Source organism: Panulirus ornatus, chromosome 3 (assembly GCF_036320965.1).
Source record: "Panulirus ornatus isolate Po-2019 chromosome 3, ASM3632096v1, whole genome shotgun sequence".
In the NCBI taxonomy this organism is placed as follows: domain Eukaryota; kingdom Metazoa; phylum Arthropoda; class Malacostraca; order Decapoda; family Palinuridae; genus Panulirus; species Panulirus ornatus.
In genome coordinates this window covers 25,455,327-25,481,747 of record NC_092226.1, presented here as the reverse complement: position 1 = coordinate 25,481,747, position 26,421 = coordinate 25,455,327, and the positions used below count along the sequence as shown (strand labels likewise).

The following is a 26,421-nucleotide window of genomic DNA, read 5'->3' as shown; positions in this document are numbered from 1 at the left end:
TATACATTTTCAAAAGCGATGTCAGACTAACATTTAAGTACTTTTTCTTCTCTAAGTCCTTGATTACCACGTGCAGACGTCTAGGTATAGAACTGGCAAGGTTCCTGAAGTACTCTAGGCCCATGTTCTGGGTCTACAGGGTCTTGATCTGAATAAGGCGAGGCATTGATGAGTTGTAGGAAGCAACAGCCTTACTGTAAGATATAAGCACCCAGAGGCGCCAACAAATCTGAAGTTTGTACCCACATCTTGCGAGAGTTTGGGCTTTATTCTACTTAGAAAGGTGGAAGAAATAGGGTGCCCTGAGCCAAATTCCCAAAATGAAATGGCAGGCGGGAAGACTAAAGAAAGAACATCCATCTTTCACGATAGTCTAAGGCACACTGAGGCTGAGCAGTGTTGCCAACAAAATATATTGAAAATCTGACGAGTATTGGGTATCGGAGTCTGAACATTCCAGAAGGCGAGAGGAGCAAACTGGATAGAATGAAATGGATAGATTTGGGATATTGGGGGGGGGGGGGGGGGCCCCCCCCGCGATGTAATGTCAATGGGCTGAACCAGGGGAGAGGAAGCACTGACTATTAACCGTGGAGTGGTCTGTGGGGCTTGGCTATGGATGATGGCCACTGGTTTCGGTGTAATATATGTTACAAGTAAAGAGACTTGACGTGAAACTATTTGGTGCATGTATGTATAATTGTAAGCTCCGCACGCTTATGACCATCACAGGAACCCTTGAAATGGATCCACATACCCATGGGCAATAGAACATGCTCTTCCACATGATACATGTAAAGATATCTACAAACACCAGCCATAAACATATGCAAGAATATAGGATACTCACATTACAGCTTCCCCTTGCCTCCTAACGGCCGCCTTACCTGTAGGAACAGAGTGAGATGCTTAGCTCTAGTCCTTACTGTAATAATAATGTACTCAAAAAGATAAAATACACACACACACACACACACACACACACACACACACAAGGGCAGTAAGTAAAAAACGCAGGCTAACAAGAGCGTCAGTAAAACTTGATGAAGAAGCCGTGAAAAGATGAAGTTGGTTTGGGCAATGACTGAAAGACGTCTTATACGTTACAGTGGTTTAGGTGGAGGACAAGTGGTTGGTTTAAGTAGTAAACCTTAGAGTAACTGCGGTAGAGGTGATATACAAGGTAAGTCTGAGGGTTATCATGATGATGAAGAGCAGGATGCTTTAGTTACTAACAGTGGATATCACGGGGGTGGATTGTGTGTCGCACTAGTGGGTGGTTTAAGATGAGAAGGACCTGTTAAGGGCACAACATGTGGTGCACGAGTGGATCGTGTGAACCGTGGAAGGGAAGGTGGATCAGGTTGGAGCGGCTGTTTAACGTTATAGTCGAGTAGGCGACGGTGTGTGATCAAACGAACAGTGGATTGTGTGTCGCACTAGTGGGTAGTTTAAGATGAGGAGGACCTGTTAAGGGCACAACAGGTGGTGCAAGAGTGGATCGTGTGAACCATGGAAGGGAAGGTGGACCAGGTTGGAGCAGCTGTTTAACGTTATAGTCGAGTGGACGACGGAGTGTGATCAAACGAACAGTCGTCTCTGGTCCTCATCCAGGCGGTGGTTCCAGTGGAAGTTACCGATGGACACTGTGGACCAATGGATGACTGAGGTATCCATATGGGGTCTGGAACCCAAGCAAAGTTCCCCTCGGTAACTATAACATATATATGGCTTATAGCTTTGCCCAAAACTAAGGCAAACGAGTCCGCAAATTCATATGGCGTATCTCTTTCGCCCGTCAACACACGAGCAGTCTGAATTTGGTATGTATATGAAGCTGCTCACACTACCGTATGGCGGTATATCATACCCCAGCGAGTATAAATATAATCCAATGAAAGGTTTTGTCTTATTCTGTCATTCCCGATTTCTTCAAATCCTTCCCTTCTTCATCGGACCTCCCTCACCGTCTTCCCCTCAAGGTCTTCCACTTCCGCCACATAAACACACACTCTTACACTACCGAAACACCAGCAGAGAATGTATTGTCAAGAACTGCGCCACAATCCCAAACATAACAGCATACTTGCACTTGTCACGAATTTTATTTTCACTTCCATATTGTCACATATTCTTCCAGATCTTCACTCCAGCACCATCGACAGTCCAGTCTCAAGTCGATCGCCTCTCCTTCACACTTCCGATGACACAGTGCCTTCCTCCACCTTCTGACAATGCAACATTAGACCACCATAGCTCCCACAGGAAACACCTGGATGTGGTGCCTCGCGTCCACTACCTGTAAGAGGAGCTGGCTTCATACATGTGACTGCCACCAAAGGCGCCTCTCCGCATGAGTCCACACTTCCACAGCCACGGGAGGAGCCTCTCAAAAGGGCATTATATGTCCAAATACACGAAAGAACACCTTATAAGTGGCTTCATATACTCAGTCACCATAGGAGCCTCCAGACTTAGCTCCACGAGTCCACAGGTACCACAGAAGTCCCTCAACTTAATTCCACACGTCCACGGATACCACAGGGAACCCTTTAACACAGCTCCACACGCATTATGACCGCCACAGGAGCCCCTCGGCATGGATCCACACGTCCATGCAGACCAGACGACGCTCTTCCACATGATTCCACATGTATAACCACCAAAAGGGACCCCCTTCCTACCGTTCCACATGTCCAGAAGCACCAGTAGAAACACCCCTCGTCTCCCAGGAGCCAGACGGGCCCCGGCCCTGCCAACTCTCCACTAATCCCAGCAGACTGTGGACAAAAGGAAGTTTGTTGAGCCTTTGTATGGATCTCAGCTGACCAAAGATCACTCAGGGCTCACCAGGGGCGCGCCAGCAGTCCAAAAGTGGCGGCCGTGGGCGTACCTACCTAACCCCGACAGACCCTTGCTCCAACATGCTCCCCCATTTTCTAAAATCCTCGACATACTCCTTTCACCGGATATGATGCTATCCTCTGGGGCTCTTTTGTATATATATATATATATCAAGAAAATTCATCAAATTTCACAAAGTACACAGGCCTTCTCTACAAATAAACCCGTCATCTGAAGGCAAGAGAGAGATACAACACTGAAGGAGAAGCAGACAGAAACAACAACATGAATATGTGGATGAGCGAAGGTATGTGGCTCAGGGAACAATGGTCGGTACCTGTGATCTCCCGGAAGGCAGGACAACTACCCCCCTCGGCTGCTATACCTCCCTGCCCGAGGACCAGGCGCACGACGTGCCCCCTCACCACGTCCGTACCCGGACAACTACTCCCGAGGCTGCTATACCTCCCTAGCCGGGGCACCAAGCGAGCGACGTGCCCCCTCACCACGTACGTACCAGGACAATTACCCCCTTGGCTGCTATACCTCCCTACCAGGGGCGCTAGGCAAGCTATGTGCCCCCTACACCATGTCCGTCTGCACCAGATTCACCACAGCTGCTGCCCCGTCCGTCCGTGCTACACAACATTCCTACCCACTGGACGTCTACCGCTGTCGGTGCACGACAACTGTGGGCCAAGAAACACGTTATCACGACTACTGCAGCAGCTACAGGAATGTTATGACCACCATGTGATAAACAGCGACCAGTGTCATACCCGTTAGGGAAGAGTCAGACCAGATGCACTAGTCAGACCCACTTTCCATATCTCCATACACACTCACTGCACAATCCATTAACCGCGCTCAGACGCACCTGGTACGCACCCTTCCTGCAACACTCGAGCACACTACATCATCGGCATACCAACAAACTGGTAGGTACTCAGACCTGGCATATCCTTACCACAATTACATACTGTGTACAACCTGCCTAGAACCAGGAACATGGCCGGTACAGGTCAACCAGATTCCGCTATACCCACCGTCAGCTCGCAAAACACACACACACACACACACACACACACACACACACACACACACACCGGGGCCAGCATGTTACACACAGCACCAACCTTTCCTACACAGCTGATACCAGACGACTAAGGAGAAAGAGAGATATATAGGAAGGAAGGAAGGACAGGGTGAGTAGGGAAGGGGGAGAGAAAATGAGAGGAAAAAGCGAAGGCAAACGGAGGGGGAGAGGAAGGAAGATGGAGAAGCGGGGGGAATGGAGTGGGAGACACGAGGTGGGAAGACGATGGTAACCAACCAGGGATGAGAGGAGAGATGTAATGAGGAAGGTGAGCGCTGGGCAGCAGAGCCAGGGGTCAGGAGGACTGGGTAAGCCGCAGCAATCAGTGGGTGACACAGTGATACTGAGGTGCTGTAGTAAAGGAAGGGGGGCAACCAGGCAGGGGGAGGGGGGTTATACCACAAAACATGGGGGTGTACTGGCCACCTGGGGATTACCCTGGGGCATGGGGGACCTGAAGGCCAGCCTGCCGCTGGGCAGGGAGTACCGAGAGAAGCTGCCAGCCTGCTGGTGTGGTGTGGAGGGAAACTTTGGGAGCCTGGGAATGAGGGGCACAGGGAGAGGCTTGGAACCTAATGACGAGGGGCACGGCGAAAGGTTAGAAGCCTGGCGATGGCTGACGCACCAAGCACGCGAGGCTGGGGATGTGCTGCCTGGCTAAGAGGGGGTCGGCTGCACCAGCATAGCGTTACCATCGTGGCGAGCGACCGGTCCCTCTGGGGTTGGGGAGTGGGGCTCGAGGGAGTGTCATCCGGCATGATAGGTGGGGAGAACCTCGCCCCCAGGAGAGACGGACAGTGGGGCGTTCCTGAGAGCCCATGGAGACGGCAGCAAGACGAGGGAGTAACCTCTGCTCCACCAGACCTATCAATGTCACAGTGGCTCGCCCTGTATGACCAAGTCGCGCGAACAGCAAGTCGAGTGAAGACCGTGTTATGTGGGGAACTCTACACCCGTGATGTGCAGCTGCGTGGACTATCTACCAAACAGGCATCATACAGTTATACAAAAAGAATATAACAAATATATATAAGGTGGCGTTTCTTTTGTGACTGAAATAAGACCCATTAAATGATTAAAGTACACAACTGAAGATTCAATCAAAAAGAATTATATCAAAGTTCATAGTAAAGGTTAGATACCCAACTTTGTTATCTTGTTCGGTCGTCAGGTAATACCTATCTCGTGTGGTCAGCCAGGACGTGCTGAGCAGAGGAACCATTAACGTAATCTAGCCTCGTGCGGACGCCATACCTCCCTCCCTACCACCACAAACACACGTACTGGTACCGTCAAAAGCACGGGGGCCACCTTCTAAATACGGCCAGTGCTTACTGCTATCGAGCTCATCTATACACATCGTCAGCAAGACTGCCCATCAACTGTACCGTGAAGACTGAACTATCTGCATACATAACATCTAAAGCCATATACTCTGTGTAGCAGTTAAACAGCATACATGGCATCCATAACTCTATGCTCTGTATAGCAGGTCTGTGATCACACACAGAGTATCAACAGCTATATACCATTTGTGGCAGTTATATAAACATGCATGCAACCCACACATGTATTCTGTGTATAGCAAATCAATGATTTATCATACACGTTGTATACTCTGTACGGCAGGTCACTTGATCATAAATACTACCCACAGTTGCTATACACATCCATACACCCTGGATGACCACCAACTCCAGGAAGCGTATACAAGTTGCACATCATACATATTCTCGATGTTCAGCCCTTCGCGTCAAGCTGGCGAAATGTGTTCTTGGTACGAACATGGCAAATAAAAGCCCTCACCTTACGATACCCGGAGTTTATGAAGGTCTCCACTCAAGAGGTAACACACTCGCTAACAAATGGACAGTTCCAGGCAGACCCGACTGAACCTGCAACCTACCCAACCAGCTCGGTGGAAGCAGGACAGAACAAAGAGGCTTCAACTCCTAACTGTTGATATATGACGATTATAACATTGCTCGCTCTTCTGAGGAGCAGAGCAAGAACAAAAAAGTCTTTACTTAATTAAACTTCTATTCGCTTATTACTCGGTCATATTCTTCCGGTATGAACTAAAAAGTGACGATTAAAAAAGAAAAAAAAAATAGAGATGTACATTGAGACGACTCCCGTTTACCCGGCTCACGTGTTGCCCCCCCCACCCCCTCCGTACAAACGGCTGCTTCTAATCCGAACAGTATTTTCCGATACAGTAAACATGGCATAACACACCGTCCCGGCGGATCTCCTAAGCTCCCACTAACCGAATCCCGGCGATGGAAGGCCACACAATCGGGGTTCCGCTCGTTCCCAATCATCAGTGGTGAATCAAGCGTTCAGAAAACCTGGCATAAAAATGTGGGGATTTTCTTGAATGTCCACTATACAAAATTATGGCGAAAAGTGCAGATTTTTCCATTTCCATGCCAGGGAACTCGACAAAAAGCGAGCGGGAGGCCAGTAATTCCCGGGCGGGTCGGCGACTCTACCCATTCACTGAGCCATCGAGTTCGCCTGGTTAATTCCCCAGGCAAAATTTGAACTCTTTTCCACTTGCTGGCTGAGGACTCGCGAGCTGCTGCTGGTGGCGGCGGCGGCGGCCGCGACCGCGCTGTGCCTCCTCCTCCTCCTCCTCCCGCTACCCAGGTCGCTCGCTCTTGCCCACCATCACCAAGATCCCTCCTCCCCCCATGACGCTCCACCCGGCGAGTTCCCAGCCTTCCCCAGAGCCCAGGCTGTGGTACACTTACCCAAAGAAATTAATCTAACACCGTAAACTCTGCTATCACAGGTACAGTGGGGGCACAACACGAAAGATAATCATATAATTCAACCCATCGAGGATGATTCGACCCGTGGGTGGGACGGCGTAAGCCATGAACTGACCTTTCAAGGTCATGTCAAAGGCCAGGCCACCACCATATCCATTAATCGTACCGTCGAACCCTCAGGAGTTATGTAGTATGGTACAGTCGCTCACGCGCGTGTGTGTGTGTGTGTGTGTGTGTGTGTGTGTGTGTGTGTGTGTGTGTGTGTGTGTGTAGAGTCCACCCCTTTCTGGACGGCGAGTCTGCATAACGACATGACAATGCACACACACACAGCAGAACTGTGACGTTGTTATAATAAGAAGGGATTGTGTTAGCTAATCATGCGTTATCGGTAGTCATAATCACTTACACACGCACGGAGACCCACACGAACTTTTATGAGTGACCCCACGAACTTTATGAGTGACCCCACAAACTTTATGAGTGACCCCACAAACTTTATGAGTGACCCCACGAACTTTATGAGTGACCCCACGAACTTTATGAGTGACCCCACAAACTTTATGAGTGACCCCACAAACTTTATGAGTGACCCCACGAACTTTATGAGTGATCCAATGAATTTTCATGAATGACTGTACAATTTATATACAATAATCCCACAGGAGTCCCGCGGTGGAAGTAGCATTTTGCTAAATACTTTCATAAGGTAGCGGAAGACAATCTTATAATACATTCCCACATCATAGTTCGTTAAATGATACATTGTTTGACCTTGTTGATTATTGACTTCAGTGTCATAACAGGCAAAGATGAGCATCCATAACCTCTGACCCTGAAGCCCAGGTCAGATCAAAAGCTTCGAACACTTCCGAATGTTCTGAACACGCACGTATCATTATGCCGATAAATCTTTAAATACTCTCATGAGTCACCCTGTAAATCACATCATAACACGAAAAAATGTTTACACCAATGACCTTTAAAAGCTGTTAACGAAAAACGTTTTCGAATTTATACAGTGTTGCGATGTGTCCATACATACATAGTCTACGTACCGATCCGTGCTTTTATCTCTGTGTTCATGGCAGTGACCAGGCAGGGTACGTCACATGTAAAATACATGTCAAGCGCTGCTGCTGCTGCAGTTCAAAGGACGTACAGACGGTGACGCAGCCAGAGCCCACATCGCACGGGACATAAAGTATGCCATGTCCTAGACGCCAGCCTTGTCAGCCTTTGCCTAAAGAAATCGAGAATCGATTCCATACCTTCCCGTTGTGACACCGCTGCACCTCCAGTATACTAACGTGCTTCAGAACCTACCCAACTACCTTTCTCCTTCATGTTCCCCAGTTGCTGCTTAACCCAAGTGACATCACTCAACCAAAAGTCTGCAGACAAGATTCAAAATCTTCCTTCCAGACGAAGGAGTATTAGCACCACCAATAGTATTGTATTGTATTGTACTGCTCTTTAATTACAGCATCGCGAAAAAAAAGAATGGCTGAAGCTCCAGGCTTACACCGGGACTACAGCCCAAGTGCAACACGAGTAATACGACAGCTACCAAAGACATACCACCAACGCCATTACCAGAGGCAACACCCCGTCCCCCGACCACGACCATCAACACAGCATCGCTATCCACCGGGTGACCATGTGAAGACATCGTACATCAGTTGCTCCACGCTTCTGTTGTCAAGTTCATGGTCAGAGTGCAGTCAGCAAGCTTAATCCTCACGCTGGGAATATCTTTTACTTGTTGGAGACAAAGACCCAATCACGATACATAAAGGTCCACAACCAAAGTGGAGAGGAACTTAAGTTTCTCAAGACTTCAATATAATTTGACTTGTAGAACATGAACACATGTCATGCCTGCAAAAAATAAAACATAAAAATTGACGTGTCTTCCTGGAGAAAATCAGTATTCAAAGAGAATTAAATAGTTAATTAACTCCACTCTGATTAATTCCATGTCAATGTTGTCATTATCCTTCTTTTTAGTCAGTCTCTTTATTTTAATTAGAACTTCAGGTTGGTACTCAGTATATATGACTGCACATGTATGTATACATGTACATAATAACGTCATCCATCACAAAGTTTCTAATAAATTTCTTGACATCAAAGGCTCCAGACACGGAGTATGTACAGTCCTCACAGAGGATAGGCCTACATTGAAACATGACGGAAAGTGGATCAGAGAGATGGTAGAAGTAGAAAGTAAAAGGAAAATCATAAATGAATTTTAGAGAAATTGTTAAATCACAATCATTACCAGTACTAAGTACAGTAAGGCAATAGCACATTACACCACATAAATAACATGTGAAGGGAGAATCAATGTTCATCATACTTTTTTTGTAAGAATATAAATGAACAGTTCTGTTACTTAGTTTATTTCCTAATTACATTTTGCTTCAACCCCCAAAGGAGTCCAGTTTGTTACAATGTCGCTAATGTAATATGTTTTTCCCATCTGGAGCACGAGAGTACGAGCCATGGGCAGCCTTTGACCTAAACTTGAGGGACAAGCCATTACGCCTAAGGTTCATGATCAAGGGTCGTACCGTCTTGTTCAAGGGTTTAAAAACCTCTTCATAAACACAATACACTCTATGTGGTATTGTGTATGTGGTCGACAGCCAAGGTCCTCCCTGCAACACACAGACACATACAGAAGACGATGGAAGAGGAGGTTCAAAACCTCTTCAAACCAACCAACCCAACGCTCGCAAGCAAATACCACAAATAATCATTCGTACTCCTGTCTGTTTCACGAGACCATGAGATGAATGAGATACACCGTACCACCAGTGGAAAACCACCAGACCCAGGGAGACAGAAATGGACGTCTTAACGTCCTCTGGACCATAACGGACCAGCCTCGCTCCCCGGAACTTACCACCAAACGATCATCGAACTAATGGACCCTAATTTCTACGTCCACACTACTCATCCAATAATATCAATCAACCGCGCTAACGGGTCAAATCAAACCTATCAGTGATACCACATTAATTAACTGCGTTACGGGTGGAATCAGTTGTAACAATGTTATAATCATTTCGCCATCATTACCATCAGCCAGCCTACAGATCCCTCCAATAATACGTCCTCCCCTCCACCACCACCGCCAGGTTCCCACGGCCCTCACCCCGCCCTCACTCAGACTGAGCAGGGCGGCCACCATCACACGTTACTCTGGCCGACCCCAAATCCCATTTGGTCCAACTACCTGTCCTTTTATTCCTCCATTCTTCAGCCAAGATAATAATCCCTGAGCGACGCCGATGTCCTCTGCCTGTAGAGGCGGCACAAGTGGTCCTTTCTCTGTGTGTACGTATGTTGGGAGGTCCGCGCGCGTCCTGGAGTTCCAGTAAAAGATGTCTGCGTCTCGCTGTCTTAGCGTTTGTCTCCCACACAGACCACTACTCAAGCTTCTTACAGACCTAGCGAAACACTTCACCTCACTTGTATAACTTAATTTCAAAATTATGAAGCTCCATCCGTGAATTTATAGTTTACAAGCCATCTGGCATGCAGGGTCACACTCAAGCACAGGACTGGTATTATTGGTAGAGAAAGAGAGAGGAGAGAGAGAGAGAGAGAGAGAGAGAGAGAGAGAGAGAGAGAGAGAGAGAGAGAGAGAGAGAGAGAGGGGGGGGGGGTAACATAGCGGAACATTAGCGTGGCAAACGAAAGCTCAAAGACGGTCATCAGGAAGTAAATAGCCAATAAATCTAAAGGAAGAACGCACATAAGAACCAGCTAAATATGTGTGTGGAGTTGCATAGACCACACACAGCCCCCAGGGTGCAGCAGAGGTAGGTGGGTCTGGCCTCAACACTGCTGGGGAGAGCAAGATCAGTCCACAGCAAGATGGGTCACTGCTGCCACACTTACACAGGTTAGGTTACCAGCACCAGTGGCAGTTTACCGTACACAGGAAATGTTAACCTTATGAAATGTGGACACGGATATGAACGCACACTAGAACATCCTCTCTTTCGCTGTGGTAAAAAAAAAAAAATAAAATGAGGCTTATCGTGATACGTCTATATAAACCCTGCAGGAAATGGCACACCACATTAGTTAATAAAACATCTGATAGTTGAAGAGTGATTCTACTTCTCGCGTCAGGTAAACTGGGTCTACTCCAACTCTGTTACCTGACAAAGACCCTTTGTTATCTATTCAATTCTTTTTGCGCCACCGATCACACTATGAGCATGGGAGCCACAATGAATAAGCCGGTGCTTGTGGCAAACCTGATGAAAACTGAACTGGTGGACATACTCTGCTGTAAGAGGCAGCGGGTGGAGAGACGATTCAGAGGACAGGAAAACATACGGGTGGGAACAAAAAATAATATGACCCACGAGCTAAACACCTTTATGTGGACACTACCACCACAAAAAGACCAATTCAGTACTAGAGCGTTCGAAACCACAGTCCTAGGTCGTCCCTCAACTACGACTCAGAACGAGGGGGTCGGAGAGGAAACAAAAATACATAGTCCTTTGTCATTCATATGAGCACGGGAGGGATAAATCTGAGCTACACTTACCAAACACTACACTATCAAGCTCTAAAATAGTGGGTTCGCGCTGCTACGTGAGAAAATTTTCGGGTGTTCATTCTTTTTTTCTTGGGAAGTTCTGTAGCAGGAAGGAGTTTGAGGGAATTCTGGTTGGCAGTAAGGGGTGTTGAGCAAAACTCCCCACTGCTTCCGGGATACTTCTTCCCACACCATATATTCGCAAGACCTTCCACAAGGCATCTCTATCAATGGGATCATATGCCTTCATCCAGATCTGTAGTTGCCACATGAAAATCCTTCACTATTTCTTAAACACATTCTTCTCAGCAAACAACTGATCTACGTATCCTCTCTACCAGTCACGATATAACAATTTTCCTCCCTAGTCTGATGCTCTGTACATGTCGTCACCCTCTCCATCACCACCCTCCCAGGTAACTGAAAAGGTTAAGGTCTTCCTTGCAATACCATTCATTATGGATATGGAACTTGGGGTGCAAGGGCACCGTCACCGGTAAATTGAGTCACCTGGACGATGTGTCTTTACCCCACCCTCGACACCACTGGCCGATGACGCACTTATTTGGAATTAAGACGAAAATCGCACTCATTTGGAATTCAAGACCAAAATGTTACAATTCCTTGTGTATTATCAAATACACAAAGAATGGTAACATTAATATTGGTGAAAGTCTATACATATTGGGTAGCTATAAAACTGATAAAATTTGTAAACAGTTTCCTCTTTTGTCCTCATAACAAATATTATGATACGCACGTTGCCACACTTGAACGCACCCAACTCTCATTCGGGTAGTCACTTCTTTACCAAATGGCGTCGTAGCTACGTCTCCCCTGATGATGTGATTATTACACGAAAGTGCACCTGGGAACTCATCGTGTTTCATTTTCCCCGTCGATTAGAAGGAATTCACTTATCACGCGCTCAAACTGTGATCTTCCAAAAATCACCTGCTGTCGTAGGTTGCGTGTCCTTGAGCCGCCACAGCTTGGCTCAAGGATACGCAACCTCCGGCAGCTGGTGATTTTTCGCTGGCCGTGTAACCTCTTGCAGGCGGAGTCCGGTAACACCTGTGCACATACACTTAAACAACCACACACACACACACACACACACACATATATATATATATATATATATATATATATATATAGCATTCGGCATGGGATGACGCATGATGTACATATTGTATACATTCTTTACAAACAGAGAGAGAGAGAGAGAGAGAGAGAGAGAGAGAGAGAGAGAGAGAGAGAGAGAGAGAGAGAGAGAGAGAGAGAGAGAGAGAGAGAGAGAGAGAGGACGGCAACGGCAGCGCATACAAAAGATGGGGAGTTACCAGTGACAGGTTGACAGGCCTCAAAGGGTGAGAGATAAGACATCTAGGTGCCACATGGGGTGGAGAGAGAGAGAGAGAGAGAGAGAGGGGGGGGGTACACATTACTAAGGGAAGACAAGTGTGTCACGAAATAAGTAATCTGTAGGCATTAAGGTAAGAGTATCAGGGAAGAGTACATCAGGTAGCAGAATATCAGGAAACAGAACTTTAGATGTTTGCTGAGAGTATTAGGAAACATTATGAGACAATAAAGAATTTCAGAACTAAACATTAGCAGTTACTATAGAGCATCCGGATACAGAGTATCAGGAAACTACATTAACAATTAGTACAGAGTATCAGGATACTACATCAACAGGTAGTATAGAGTATCAGGAAACACTACATCAACAGGTAGTATAGAGTATCAGGAAACAATACATCAACAGGTAGTATAGAGTATCAGGAAACAATACATCAACAGGTAGTATAGAGTATCAGGAAACACTACATCAACAGGTAGTATAGAGTATCAGGAAACACTACATCAACAGGTAGTATAGAGTATCAGGAAACAATACATCAACAGGTAGTATAGAGTATCAGGAAACAATACATCAACAGGTAGTATAGAGTATCAGGAAACACTACATCAACAGGTAGTATAGAGTATCAGGAAACACTACATCAACAGGTAGTATAGAGTATCAGGAAACACTACATCAACAGGTAGTATAGAGTATCAGGAAACACTACATCAATAGGTAGTATAGAGTATCAGGAAACACTACATCAACAGGTAGTATAGAGTATCAGGAAACAGTACATCAACAGGTAATACAGAGTATCAGGAAACACTACATCAATAGGTAGTATAGAGTATCAGGAAACAGTACATCAACAGGTACTACAGCGAATCAGGAAACAACACATTAGCAAATGGTGCAGAGTATCAGGAAACAGTATATCAACAAGTAGTATAGAGTATCAGGACACAGCACATTAACAGGTGGTACAGAGTATCAGGAAACAGTACAAGACACAGGAGGATGGTGGAGAGTAGCGGCAGGAACCCGTCTGTCAGAGATGCGGGGAGGTCTGTGCTCAGGTATGTGGCGGGGCTGATGGTTCGGCCAGAGGAGGCAGGTGTCGAGTGGGGGCCATTGTCGGGGCCTTGACTAGTGCGGCCTCTCAGCCCGTCACGCCCCTCAAGGATCTGTCAGCGCGCGTCCCTCCGTCTGTCCGTCACAGACGAAGCGGCCCATCATGGAGATCCTTTGTCGGCGAGTTGTCTTGTCGTCTTCCTCCTCCTCCTCCTCCTCCTTGCCAATGTTCTGCATTCTTACCCATACTCTTCCTTCTGCTCTTGTTCCGGCGTGACGGTGCATCACATACTTCTGTATCCACCTTCACTGTACGTCTCTCTCTCTCTCTCTCTCTCTCTCTCTCTCTCTCTCTCTCTCTCTCTCTCTCTCTACTCTTGTATTATTTTTCTATTTTCGTCGCACAAGCACCCTAGCACCGCGTCATTCCTCTTCCTTCGTCAGTAGTACGTTTCACGTTTTATTTCCTTCATCCAACCTCTGCCCTTTGCCTTCTTTATCGTCTATCCCCGTTCATTTCTCCTACCAGCCTTCAGGTGCGTCATCTTCACATATGCGTCCCACGCCATCATTTACGCCCCACACTTGCGTGCACCAGCCTCCCACCTGGCTTGTTTACCGTGCAGGTGGGAGTGGGACGGAAGGCAGCCCTCCTGAGACCCAGCCGTGACATCACCCACACATTACCCTGATGGCACACATAAAAGATGCATGGGAGCACACACACTGCCACGCCGCCTGCTGGGACTACTGGTGGCACTCACTCGTGGTGGCACTGGTGCCACGTCGTATACCGTCACTCCCATGTGACGTGTGTTATTCTTCACCACTCCCATGTAAGGTGGTTACCATTCGTCACTCCCATGTAATGCTGGTCACTTCATTCGTCTCTCCCATGAGATGCTGACCATCCGTCATTACTCCTATGTCATGGTTACGAACCCCAGGCAATAACAGATTTTCTCACCGTAATCCGTTACCTGGTCACCACACTACGTAACGCTGGACACTCCCATTTAACATTGTAAACTCACCGTCATACATGATTAATAGTTACATTATGCATATTTGACTTTTTCTGAATAATCAAAAGTACGTGACATTAATTTCTGTACCGGTGTAACTATTCTATCCATCCTACTTAACCAACATCATCACAGCCTAACCTACAACCACATGAAATGGAGCATAGCTCTCTCCTCTAACCAGTTAACGTATCATAGCTCTACTAGAAATCTATAATCACTTGTAACAGAGCCTAGCTGACCAGAGGCTCCTGCATCTCAAGACTGCGCTACTTCCAGTAGCAGGGAAATGTACACTCCTTTACAGTGATAAATAATCATCTGACCAGATTATACTACCAATGATACAGCCGAGTGACCGTGAGCAAGCGCGAGTCCGGTAACACCTGTCGGATGAACTCACCGAGGGAAAGCACAAGAAAGGTAAATGATTACACACACACACTTCCCAAAGCAACTGTTTACCCCTGCCTCCAGAGCTGCTGTGTGCAATCATCATCATCATCATCATGCATTACTTGCTGTTGAGCTAATAAATGTCCCAAATGGCCCATTAAGACCTGGCCCGTAATGATTCAGTAAAAACATCTGATTTACCATGTCTGGATAAAAAAATATATATATATCGCCAAAGCCTCGCTAAACTGGATCGCAGACACTGAGCTACCTGGAACGACCAGTCCTTATCTCCACACAAAGACACGCCCTTCACCGCCATGACAGTCTGAGGAAACTGCGCAAGTCACAGCTACCGAAAACGTAGGAAGGGAGGGAGGGAGGGAGGCATTCGCGAAAACAATATAGGTTGGAAGATCTACCGATAAAACTGATAAGTTTTTGAGACATAAATAAATGTTGGAAGATCTAACGATAACAGAAGTATTTGAGAAAGCCATATATGTTGAAGAGATCTACCGATGACACAAGTATCTGAGAAAGCAATGTATGTTGGAAGATCTACCGATGACACAGACAGGGAAGCCTTTGCGAAAACAGTAAACGATACACTGACAGATCTACCGATAACGCAGACACGGACGTATCAGACAAAACAACGTGTGTCGGAAGCCCACAAGACTTTGATGTATGACGGGCGAGATGATTCTCCCGGACTTGGAGGAAAGAACTGATCGACTTCCTCCAAGATGTACGACACCAGCCAAGTGGCACGGCACCTGACATGTCGATAACTGCGGCATTAAACATAAAGGTCCCTTCCAGAAGAGCTTAATAGCCGAGTGGGCTGTAAGGGTAAAGTCAGATGACACACCACAAAACCAGCGTAAGGGATAAGACTAGTACGTGTGTGTGTGTGTGTGTGTGTGTGTGTGTGTGTGTGTGTGTGTGTGTGTGTGTGTGTGTCACGGGGGGGAGAGGTTTATATTCAGTGTTCCTCTGCCTCTAAACCTTGAATATATGTGCAATGTCTTGATCCTCCGTGTGTATATACATATACCGTTGGTGTCCATTTATCAACCAGCCCCAAGGAAATGATGAACACCTATGTTGGGTGTGGGCTAACCGCCACACCCAGGAATCATACCCATATACCTATGTGCATGCTTGGGACATTAACCATCCACTACATTACTACAAACACCGACTGAATATACACCAGGACCCTTCATGCGCAAGATGCAAATTATTGTGATACAAGCCCCGCCGCTCCCTACATAGATACACACATCACTGCAATTCATGATCTGTGGTCCCGACCGGTGGACGTGGCCGACTTCCTGAGTGAAGCGGGAGTTTCCTAAAGAAAAATGGGACTCCTGGGGCAGGAATTATATAAGTCAGCTGATATACAACGAAGATACGTAGCTAGGACGCCATTTGGTACACACATGATTGTCCAAGACCACATGCCTAGAAGGGGAGTGATATGTGCTTGTCTTTGTAGAGCGGAGAAGGACGACTGACGAGGGTGTCGAGTGTCTTCTGCGTGGAAGATGCATCTTAAATATGCCTAAGGGGTCTTGTGATACAATCAGTTGGGAACTGTATTGTTCGTGAGATGGGCGATGTTCAGAGTAGAGACAGAAAAGTCTTAACTTGTACATGTCTGAGGAGTGTAGTTTCAGGTGGGCGCATGTCTGGTTGAAGTTGAGTTTAAGACTGAACTGGAGCACGGGAGCGGGTGTTTAACACTCTCCAGTTATCACACTTGAGTTTGTTTTGTTTATGTTGTGCTTGTTAAGAGAGTGGAGAATCTGCCATTACAGACTGCTGAAGTGTGAGGCATGGGCGTAAAACTTTTTTTGTCTTTCTGCTTGCTGGATGGTGCTTGGTTATACTACAGTTTGGGTGGGAGATGTCATCAGAATGAGGAGGAGGTTTTAGAGGCAATGAGATATCTACAGAAGACATTACCAGACCAAAGGGTTTTCAAAAATTTCACCATATGTGCTGTTAATGTGTGTAGGAACACCTAACAAACCTAATAAAATACTGTTTAACATGTCGTTGGAGAAAGGCGAAGTGCCAAAGGTCCGGAAAAGGGAAAACGTCATATCAATCTATAAAAAAAAAGAAACCGGGAAGAGGCGTAGAACTACAAATCTATCCCTCTGTCGAGTGTGGTCTGCAAAGTACTGTACAAGATAGATAGGAGAGATTACCTATGTGAGAAACAACACAGTTAAGGCAAAGAACTTCATGTGTAACGAACCTCTCAGATTTCTACTGGTGAGGGAGCTCTTTCTGAGAGAAAAAGAAAGGCGAGGTTGTTTGTATCTGGACTCTCAGAAAGCGTCTGAAACTATGCGGTATGGGATCAACAAGCAGAAATAATGGGCAGACTCCTTCGACGGATATATCATCATCTTAGTGGAAGGGAACGAAGGACGCATGTCAGAGGTGCCTAATCGAAATGGGGTGAGGTTACCAGTGGAATGCCGCAGGATTCTGTCCTGGGACCACTGCTTTTGACGATCTATGTAAATAACCTGCTACAGGGCATGGACTCCTACCTGAATATGTTCCTAACTGACGCAAAGGGCATGAGGAAGTGATGAAAAGCTATGAGGACTGCACCAACATACAAACAGATGTAGACAGACTCAGAAGTTGGTCTGTTACACTGTTGATGAAATTCAGTCTGAGAGAATGTAAAGTAATAAGAAAGGGTCACACTGAAAGATAACCCAATATGAATCTGGTAGAAAATAAGCTTCGGGAATCTGTGAGTGAGAGAAATTTGCAAGTTACACCGTCCGTAACATGTCGCCAGAATACCACATTAGGATTAAGTAAGAAGACATTGTCTATTGGCAAATATGAGAATACCAATCAAGTATAAGGACGTGGAAATATCCAGTGAGCAGTTCATATCCTACATTATGCCACAATAAGAATACGCTTCTCATGTTTGGTCACCTCACCGGAAGAAATAAATAACTAAGAGAGAAGGTCTACAGGACTGAGTTACAGGGAAAAGTTAAAAGGCCTTACATTAGCATAGCAAGGAAGAGAGAAGAGCGAGGGAAGACCTGATTACAATCCTTAAGTTATCAAAGCAGCTTGCTGGTGCAGACAGTGCTCAGTCCTTCGAAGACGCAGGGAATGAACAACAAGAGGTCGCAACACGAGATTAAAGAGGATGCTTGTTAGAAAGGAAGAAGAGAAGTACTCTTATAACATGAGAGCAGTGGATGGAGGGAATGAAGTCAATGAGAATACAGTATCGATGGACAGCGTACATAAGTTTTAAAAATTGTATGGCCACTGGAAACGTTCAAGAGATAAGGCCCCTAGAGAGGAAAATTCCCTCCCCTTACGGTGCAAATAAGTAATTACAAAGAGCTAATTACAAACACACACAATGAATGCTATTCGTGAAAGGTGCAGCGTTAAGGGAGTCTAAGATGTCAAACGTAAACAATATCTTTAAGACACGAGACCTGGAGGAGGCACAGAACCACGGACAAGTATCCAAGAGGAACATGGTTAGTGTGCTGGAAAAGACAACCATAAAACGTGTGGAGGACGTTTTCAGAAACCATTGAAGTGAGAAACAATATGGTTTCAAAGAAAGCAAGTGATGCGTACGAAACTTCTTAGGTTTCTGAGAGAGTGAGCTCAATTTCAAACAAAAGAGAGGGTAGGGCGGATTGTCTACATCTGGACTCTCAGAAAGCATACGACACTGCCCGACACAGGAGGGTGGTCAAGAGGCTGGATCTTCTGACATGAAGACAGGGGAAGAGTCTTAAAAGGGACAAGTTATCTCAGTGGAAGGAGACAACAAAGGACGTCGCACTGGTCGAGGTGGTGTGCCGCAAGGTTCTATTGTGAAACCAATGTTCTTCTTAATCTATGTGAATCACTCGCCAGAAGAACTAGACTCCTCCCAGATCATATTTGCTGTCGATGCCAAGGTCATGAGGTAATCATGAAGCAAGGAGGATTGTACTAACTTACAAGGGACCTAAACAAATCCAAAGTTAGTCTGATACATGACTGATGAAATTCAGTTCGAGTAATGAAGACGGGACGCAACAAAAGATGGCCTCAATATTAATAGTATCAAGAAGGAAAGGAACTATACAAGAATCTGTGTCTGAGAAGGAATTGAGACTCGACACTGTCCCTAACCTGTTACCCAAGTTCCACCTTTGGTGAACAGTAAAAGAGACAAACTGTCTACAAACAAACATCAGCAATGCATCTAGTTTAGGGATAAGGAAATATTCAACAAGCTGTTTACATTCTATATCAAGCTAAACCAGAATAAGCTTCTGAAGTCTGGTCACTGAACTTAAAGAAGCACAGAGAACTACGGTAACAGCGATAGCTAGGGTAGGGTAACAAAGACAGTACCACAATTAATAGAGCTGATTTACAGGAAAAGGTTACAGGACTTAAATCTGTCCACTATGGCTGAAAGAAATGGTGACTTGGTCACCACCTTCAAGCTTTTAAACTAGTTAAATGACACGGATACTGAATAGTTACTCGAACTCTGCAAGGATACAACGATCGAAGGCCATGAAATTTAGCGAGAAACTTGTTGGAAAAGATATAAAGACGTACTTTCATAGTATTAGAGTAGTGGAGGAATGAAGTTATGAGAATACGAACACATACCATCCTATGCCTAACTTCTTAACCCATGACAGAGATGGATCTAATATGCTTCACTCCCACCACCATGAAAGGTCAGCTTCTCTCATTCAAGAGGACTCTCACCATACTGGGTTTCACATAAGCCGCACACACATCAACTCCCCACACCACAAACAGCAACACACAGACCTACGTACTTACCTCCCTCAAACACTCATCACAACCAGATTTGGACCACAAAAAGACTCCCATGGAATCTTGTACGAAAACAAATCCATCCGCTTCACCCTAGATTACGTCTCACCTGCACGCCACACAAAACACAACACTCAGAACAATCACTGGCTGCCTAACAACCACAAACCTTCAACACCTGCACAAGGACACTAAAATACATATGCTCTGTAGTCAGTTTTTCTGCGACAACACCAAACCTTTCCAACTCAAACCACTTCACAACCAACCACCTGCCACCAAGTAAAAACAAAAATTTACCCCTACTTCACACTTCAGCTGCCTATACCTACAGATCCGACCCCCCCCCCCCCCAAAAAAAAAAAAGAATAAATAGATAAATAGATAAATAAATATAAATAAATAGATGAATAATAAAGAATAAAACTTATACACTTTTATAACTAAATGACAGACGTTTAACAACCGCCCCCTCAACCCTGTCTCAATCACCACTCCACCGACCATACACATACTTGAAACTACACTCCTTAGACAAGTGCGGGTCATGCTTTCTTGTCTGCGTTCTGAACATCACCCATCTCTCCAGCATTACCAACCCAGATTCAACATATCACAAGACCCCTCATGCACAAGTGGCAAACTCCACATTGAAGACATTGAACATTTACTTCTCAACTGTCCTGTGTTCACCCCCAAAAAGACACATATCACCATACGTTTTGACCTTCCTCCCGGTGAACGTGGACGGCTACCTAAGCGCTACAGGAGCCCTAAAGAACGGGATCTTGAGGCAAGATGTAGATGTGTATTATCATACAACCCCAGGACCCCTTTCATGAGGCTCCTGCAGCTTCGAGGTTAAAAGAGCTGGAAAGGGATGGATTCCTCCAGAGCGTTAAAGTCCTCAGTGACACTGTACTTCTTTCCGTCCACTGATGATACAACCTGGCCGAAGGCGACTTCTTGCTTTTGGTGTAAACACTCATGAGCGGAGTCCAATAAAACACACACACACACACACACACACACACAAGGTGGAAACATCTAGCCCTATCTTGATCTTAAGCCCATTCACGATTATTTAACTAGTTACTACTATGATCTCCCAGTCCTGTAATATCTATATCTCAACTCTGTATTTTCAGCCGGATGGTAGGCTGCCTGAATTCAATAAACCGTTCTGTATTTATTTCAGTTATCCAACTATCAATTACACACAAAGTAAAATATAAAGTAATATGGATAGGTCAAAGCGAAAGAAGGCCCCGACATGATTATCATTTATCAGGAAACATGAAGATATCCAAGAGTAAAGTAAGACACGGGTGTGGGCATTGCCCCTAACCCGTCAAGATAGTCCCACCTGACAAGGATGGTTAAGATGATCAAACTGTCTGCTTGCAAATATGAGAACTACAATAAAGTTCACTGATAAGGAAATATTGAGTAAGTTGTCCATATCCTACATAAGGCCTAAACTAGAATTACTTCTCTACACGTATAAAAGCACAAAGAGCTCGAGGAGAAGGTCCAGAGAAGAGAAGAAAAAGGTGGTAGCAAAATTAAGAAAGATGAGATAGTAGGAAAGGCTTAGAGGCTTCAGATTTGCCCACCTTGGAATGGAGAAGCGTAAGGGGTGACCTGATCTCAACATTTAATCTTTTAAAAGAGATCAATAACGGAAACAGTGAACAGTTCTTCAGGAGATGTAAGGAAAGCACAACCATAGGACATAACATGAAATTATGCAAAAAACTTGTTAACAAAGATGTAAGGAAGTATTTTTATTGTATAAGAGTGGTGGATGAAAGGAAGAGAATGAATGAAGACACTGTTAATGAAGACAACAAACATAAATCTAAGAAGAATGATGATGTTCAAGAGATGGGGCCCCGCGAGTGTTAGTGACAGGAAAGCACTATGGCATTATTAGAAGGTCTACAAAGTTGACATATGGTTTGTTGGTAATTCACACAGCAGCACAAAAGATAAGGAGAAAAACATATACAGCTCCCAAATAAGTCTCAGAAAGATATGTTAAGACTCTTGGTGGTCAGCGAGGGAAATAATAGCTGACATGTCATCCAAGTTTATCACACGCGCTGTTCAAACTAACGTGTGAACAAATGCCAGACTCATAAAACACGGAAGAGTCTTAAGAGGTTTGTAAGTCCTAGTCGTCAAAGACAGCAGCGAGTGACTTGTGTGGCTCTGCCTGGCGAGGTGTCAGGATGTGGCCCAGACAACACTAATGAAGGTTCGTTCGTGTATGTGTGTGTGTGTGTGTGTGTGTTTTTTTTTTTTTGGGGGGGGGGGCTATATGAAACACACACTCACACACACACAAACACACCAAATTCTGAGTGGCTTCTTCAGCTAAGCGATTACATCCCACATAAAGCCAATCCACTCCATCCAGCCACAGCCTTATGCTCTGGCGGCGGTTCAGGAGAGAGGCGTAGGTGTAAGATTAACTCGCGCCGTTCTCCACTACCTCTGTCATCCTCTCGGCAACACTCTACCTCCAGCATGTTCCTTCACTAATACCAAATATCTTCCTTCTCAATACTCCCTCCTTCGACTAACCTCATCCTCCTTTGGCCATAATGCTCCCCCCTTCACTATCCTTCCTCTCACAGAGATACAAGCCCTTCCCCGGTACAACAACAACGCTGTATCCATCACACTCATTCCTCCAGCACCACAGACCCATCTCCAACCCTACACTCGTTCCTCCAACACCAGACTCAGTCCCCTAAAGCCAACAACCATGCTCAAGGCCTTGAGCAGACCCAACTCAGATGCTAGGCTCGCTCCTCCAATACCAACGACCCACCTCCAACACCAAAGACCCACCTCCAACACCAGACTCCCTCCTTCTGCACTAATCCTCTTGCTCCAGCACCATCCGGAGCCCAGCCAATCGGGCGAAGTCAAACAGTGGTACCACCGCTGGCACTGTTTACCCCGAACATTTCACGGTCGGGTCGTCTTGGGCCGGCACCAGCGCTGAACAAACTCGCCCCACTGACGATCCAAAAGGGAAAATACAAGCTGGGAGGCAGGCCACACCCGGAGCTCAGCACGTGTCAATAGCGGAGCACACGTAAATACCCGGCCACGTGTACACACCGGCCCGGGGTTTCCGTCTCACTCCACGACTTAATATTTACTTGCTTAGCTTGCCGTCAGAGCCATCAATTATTCATGGCAAAATACCCGAGAGGATTTGATTCTTGCAGAGAATACGTGCTGGTGGGGGGCAGGGAAGGTTAATTTTTGCTGGTGTGTACACTGGCTCGGCGGACCTCGGGTCAGACCTGCTCAAATGGTGGGTGTTGTCTAATTAGTAGCTCATTTGTATTTCATCCTTGTTTATATACCGGCAGACCTGCCGCCGCCACCACTAGCACCACACCACCACTAACGCCCAACACCACCACCACCCACAACCACCGAAGAAACGGGAACACAAGCACAATCACCACCATCACTCATGTCGCTGTAGCACCAGCATCAGCAGTACTAAGCACTTCTCTCACTGGTAAAAGCAAAGCATATAGACCAGAGGGCATCCCTCCTCGTGTTTTTGGAGAGTGTGCTTTTCAACTTGCGCTCTTGCTTGCTCGTCTATTTGGCTTCTGCATAAAAACCAAAGTTTTCCCCTTTTCTTGGAAACATGAATTGGTACGGTCTACACCGAGTAAAGTGACCGTTCTTCAGTCTTCCATCTATTGCCTTATCAACTCTTGACTTTCAACATCTCCAAAGTCTTCCCATCCCTCAACTCCCATTTCCTGGAGCTTCTAGAATCACACGTGCTTCTCACTGATCACCAAAATGGCTTTCAAAAGGCGAAATCCTCTCCTAACTTATACATATCTGACCATCTCATCAGCCAGACTATATAACCCCGGGTGTATCAAAAAAAGTTTCAGACAAGATGCGGCGCCGGGGTCTCATCTCGAAGCTCCCCTCTAATGGATTTCCCTCCCTAGCCCAGTCCTCTCACGCCCGTCCGTCCCCGTACTTAGCTCATGGATGATCAGCTTCTTCTCCCTCTTTTTGTACCAACAGCGACATCTGCGGGGGTTCTGTCCTGTTTCCTACGTACTTGCTCCTCTTAATCAAAGACTTCCTTTGTTCAGTATGTAACCAAGTGCACACGTGTCCTGACGTCTCAACACTGACATTCCTCCATCATTTTCAAGTCCTCCCCCAATTTCTCTTGTCCCAGTCTATGTTTCCTTTCGTCACAACTGCCTCTATAAACACAGATTTGAACAGGATTTCCTGACGGGGTAGCAGACCCACTTTAATCAGCTTAATGCCTCCAAATTGTAGTTTCTTCTTATTTTTCCTCCAAAACTCTCTTAATACTTTCCTAATGCCCTAAATGGTTCATATATATATATATATATATATATATATATATATATATATATATATATATATATATATATATTACTTGATACAATAAACACAACCGTTATCATGGTAACAACTGGTCAATCTGGGAGATACCTAAGTTCACGTTTAAGTGATTGAAAGTTCTGTCCAAATGCCAAAACTCTTGTGAAAAGTTCCACTAAATACAAAATGGCTTCACTATTGCCTGTATGGAGAACTGCTCTCAAAGCTGGGAAGGTTCTAGCTCTAAGTACATATTTGACAGAGTCAATTTCAAGGTAATCCGAGTTATCACCACCTCTTCCAATCCGAACATAAGACTTGGCCTACTTGCTCTACTCTGCAGTGTTGGTTCTCTTACCCTCTTAAATAGGAATTATCATGGATTTTGCTCCTATGAACTGGCTGATTGTGTTGTGCCCCCGCCACTAGCTAGAGATATAGTACTCGGCAAGTTACTGTGTCACACTGTACCCGTGTGGTGATGATGTCTGTGTCTTTCCTTACAGCTTACGTTAGGTATGAGCAACAATGTCCAAATCAATGCCATCTCGTTAACGCTATATATATATATATATATATATATATATATATATATATATATATATATATATATATATATATATATATATAAGATCACAAAAGAGCGCGTGATCAAGTATATTCCTATTTGTCCACGGGGAAATTAAACACAATAAGTTCCCATGTGCATTTTCGTGTACTGATTACATCAGGAGAGAGACACAAGAAAGAAATATAATAGTCAGCTGATATCAAATGACTGTTATATTCCTTTCTTGTACCTCCCCTCACGATGTGATCGTTACATGAAAGTGCACTTGGGAAAATATCGTTTTCATTTCCTGTGGTCAAATAGGAATATAATATATATATATATATATATATATATATATATATATATATATATATATATATATATATATATATATATATATGAAACGCTGGATTAACTGTGCATCGACCACCGCATCCAGGATTCGAACCTATGCCCTCGACCACAAGCGGCCGGTGAATGCTACACGGAGGCCTGGCCTCGACGTGGGCTTCAGTCTACGACTGGAACCCTCGATACATGTAAGAAATATGTGTTACCACTTCCAGACACAATACAGTTCCAGCACCAGCCTCACCAATACTATCTGTAATACCACCATCAACCACACGCAACCATTACTGATACCAACGTTAAATACCATCAACCACACCTCACCAGTTCCAATACCATCTACAATACCATCGCCAAGCTGACATGACCAATACCAGCGGTATCATTATCACCCACAACCCAACAGTACAACCACCATCATCACATGAATCCCGGTAATACTAATACCAGGAGTAATATCATCATTCACAACCCAGTACAACCAACAACCTGGAAGTGCCAGTGCCATCAGTGTCAATACCATCACCAACACCAACACCCTAGTAGTACCATTCCCAGTTATATTACCATTACCAGTTATATTACCATCTCTCCAGTGTCCATACCAGCAATATTATCATATGCATCCCATAACCTGAGAGTACTGAGGTATAACAATCCAAACAACCTGAATGTATCCATATTACTATCATCACCATATGCGTTCATAACCAGGTAGTATTAACACAAGGAATATTACCATCACCACCAACAACCCAGATGTATCAAGGCTATTATGCTATCAACCAACGTCCTTAATAATAAGCTATTACCATGGGCCTAAATAATGACAAAGTCGAGTAGAAGATATCTATTTTTTTCACAGTAAGATACACCACATCACCTAACTGCCTGCATGGCCTTCAAGAAGAGTGCTTTAATCATGGATGGGATATAGAAGTGATCACAGACGACAGATGATGGTACATGCCTCCACTCTCCCCCAATATAACTTATACTAAATACACTCGAGAAGGAAACGATTATCACTGAAGAAGGGCTACTCTTCTTCGCCTGTCCAATCAGCGTTGCTTTAATTCCTACAGCTGGCCTTCAGGTGGAGGAG

General features: G+C 45.3%; 1 protein-coding gene across 10 annotated transcripts in view; it reads right to left on the bottom strand.

Annotated features, from left to right (window-relative positions):
• Nucleotides 1-26,421, bottom strand: part of LOC139761399 (Fanconi anemia group J protein homolog) — a 1,968,572-nt gene that overhangs the window by 803,652 nt on the left and 1,138,499 nt on the right. Inside the window, exon 1 of one of the 10 annotated variants that reach the window (XM_071685616.1) lies at nt 2,685-2,709. The exons of the other annotated variants lie outside the window; for them this stretch is intronic. Coding sequence (XP_071541717.1) covers nt 2,685-2,694 — 10 coding nt within the window. The 5' untranslated portion in view covers nt 2,695-2,709. Of the gene's footprint in view, nt 1-2,684; nt 2,710-26,421 lie in introns of those variants that run through there. 10 annotated transcript variants of the gene reach the window in all.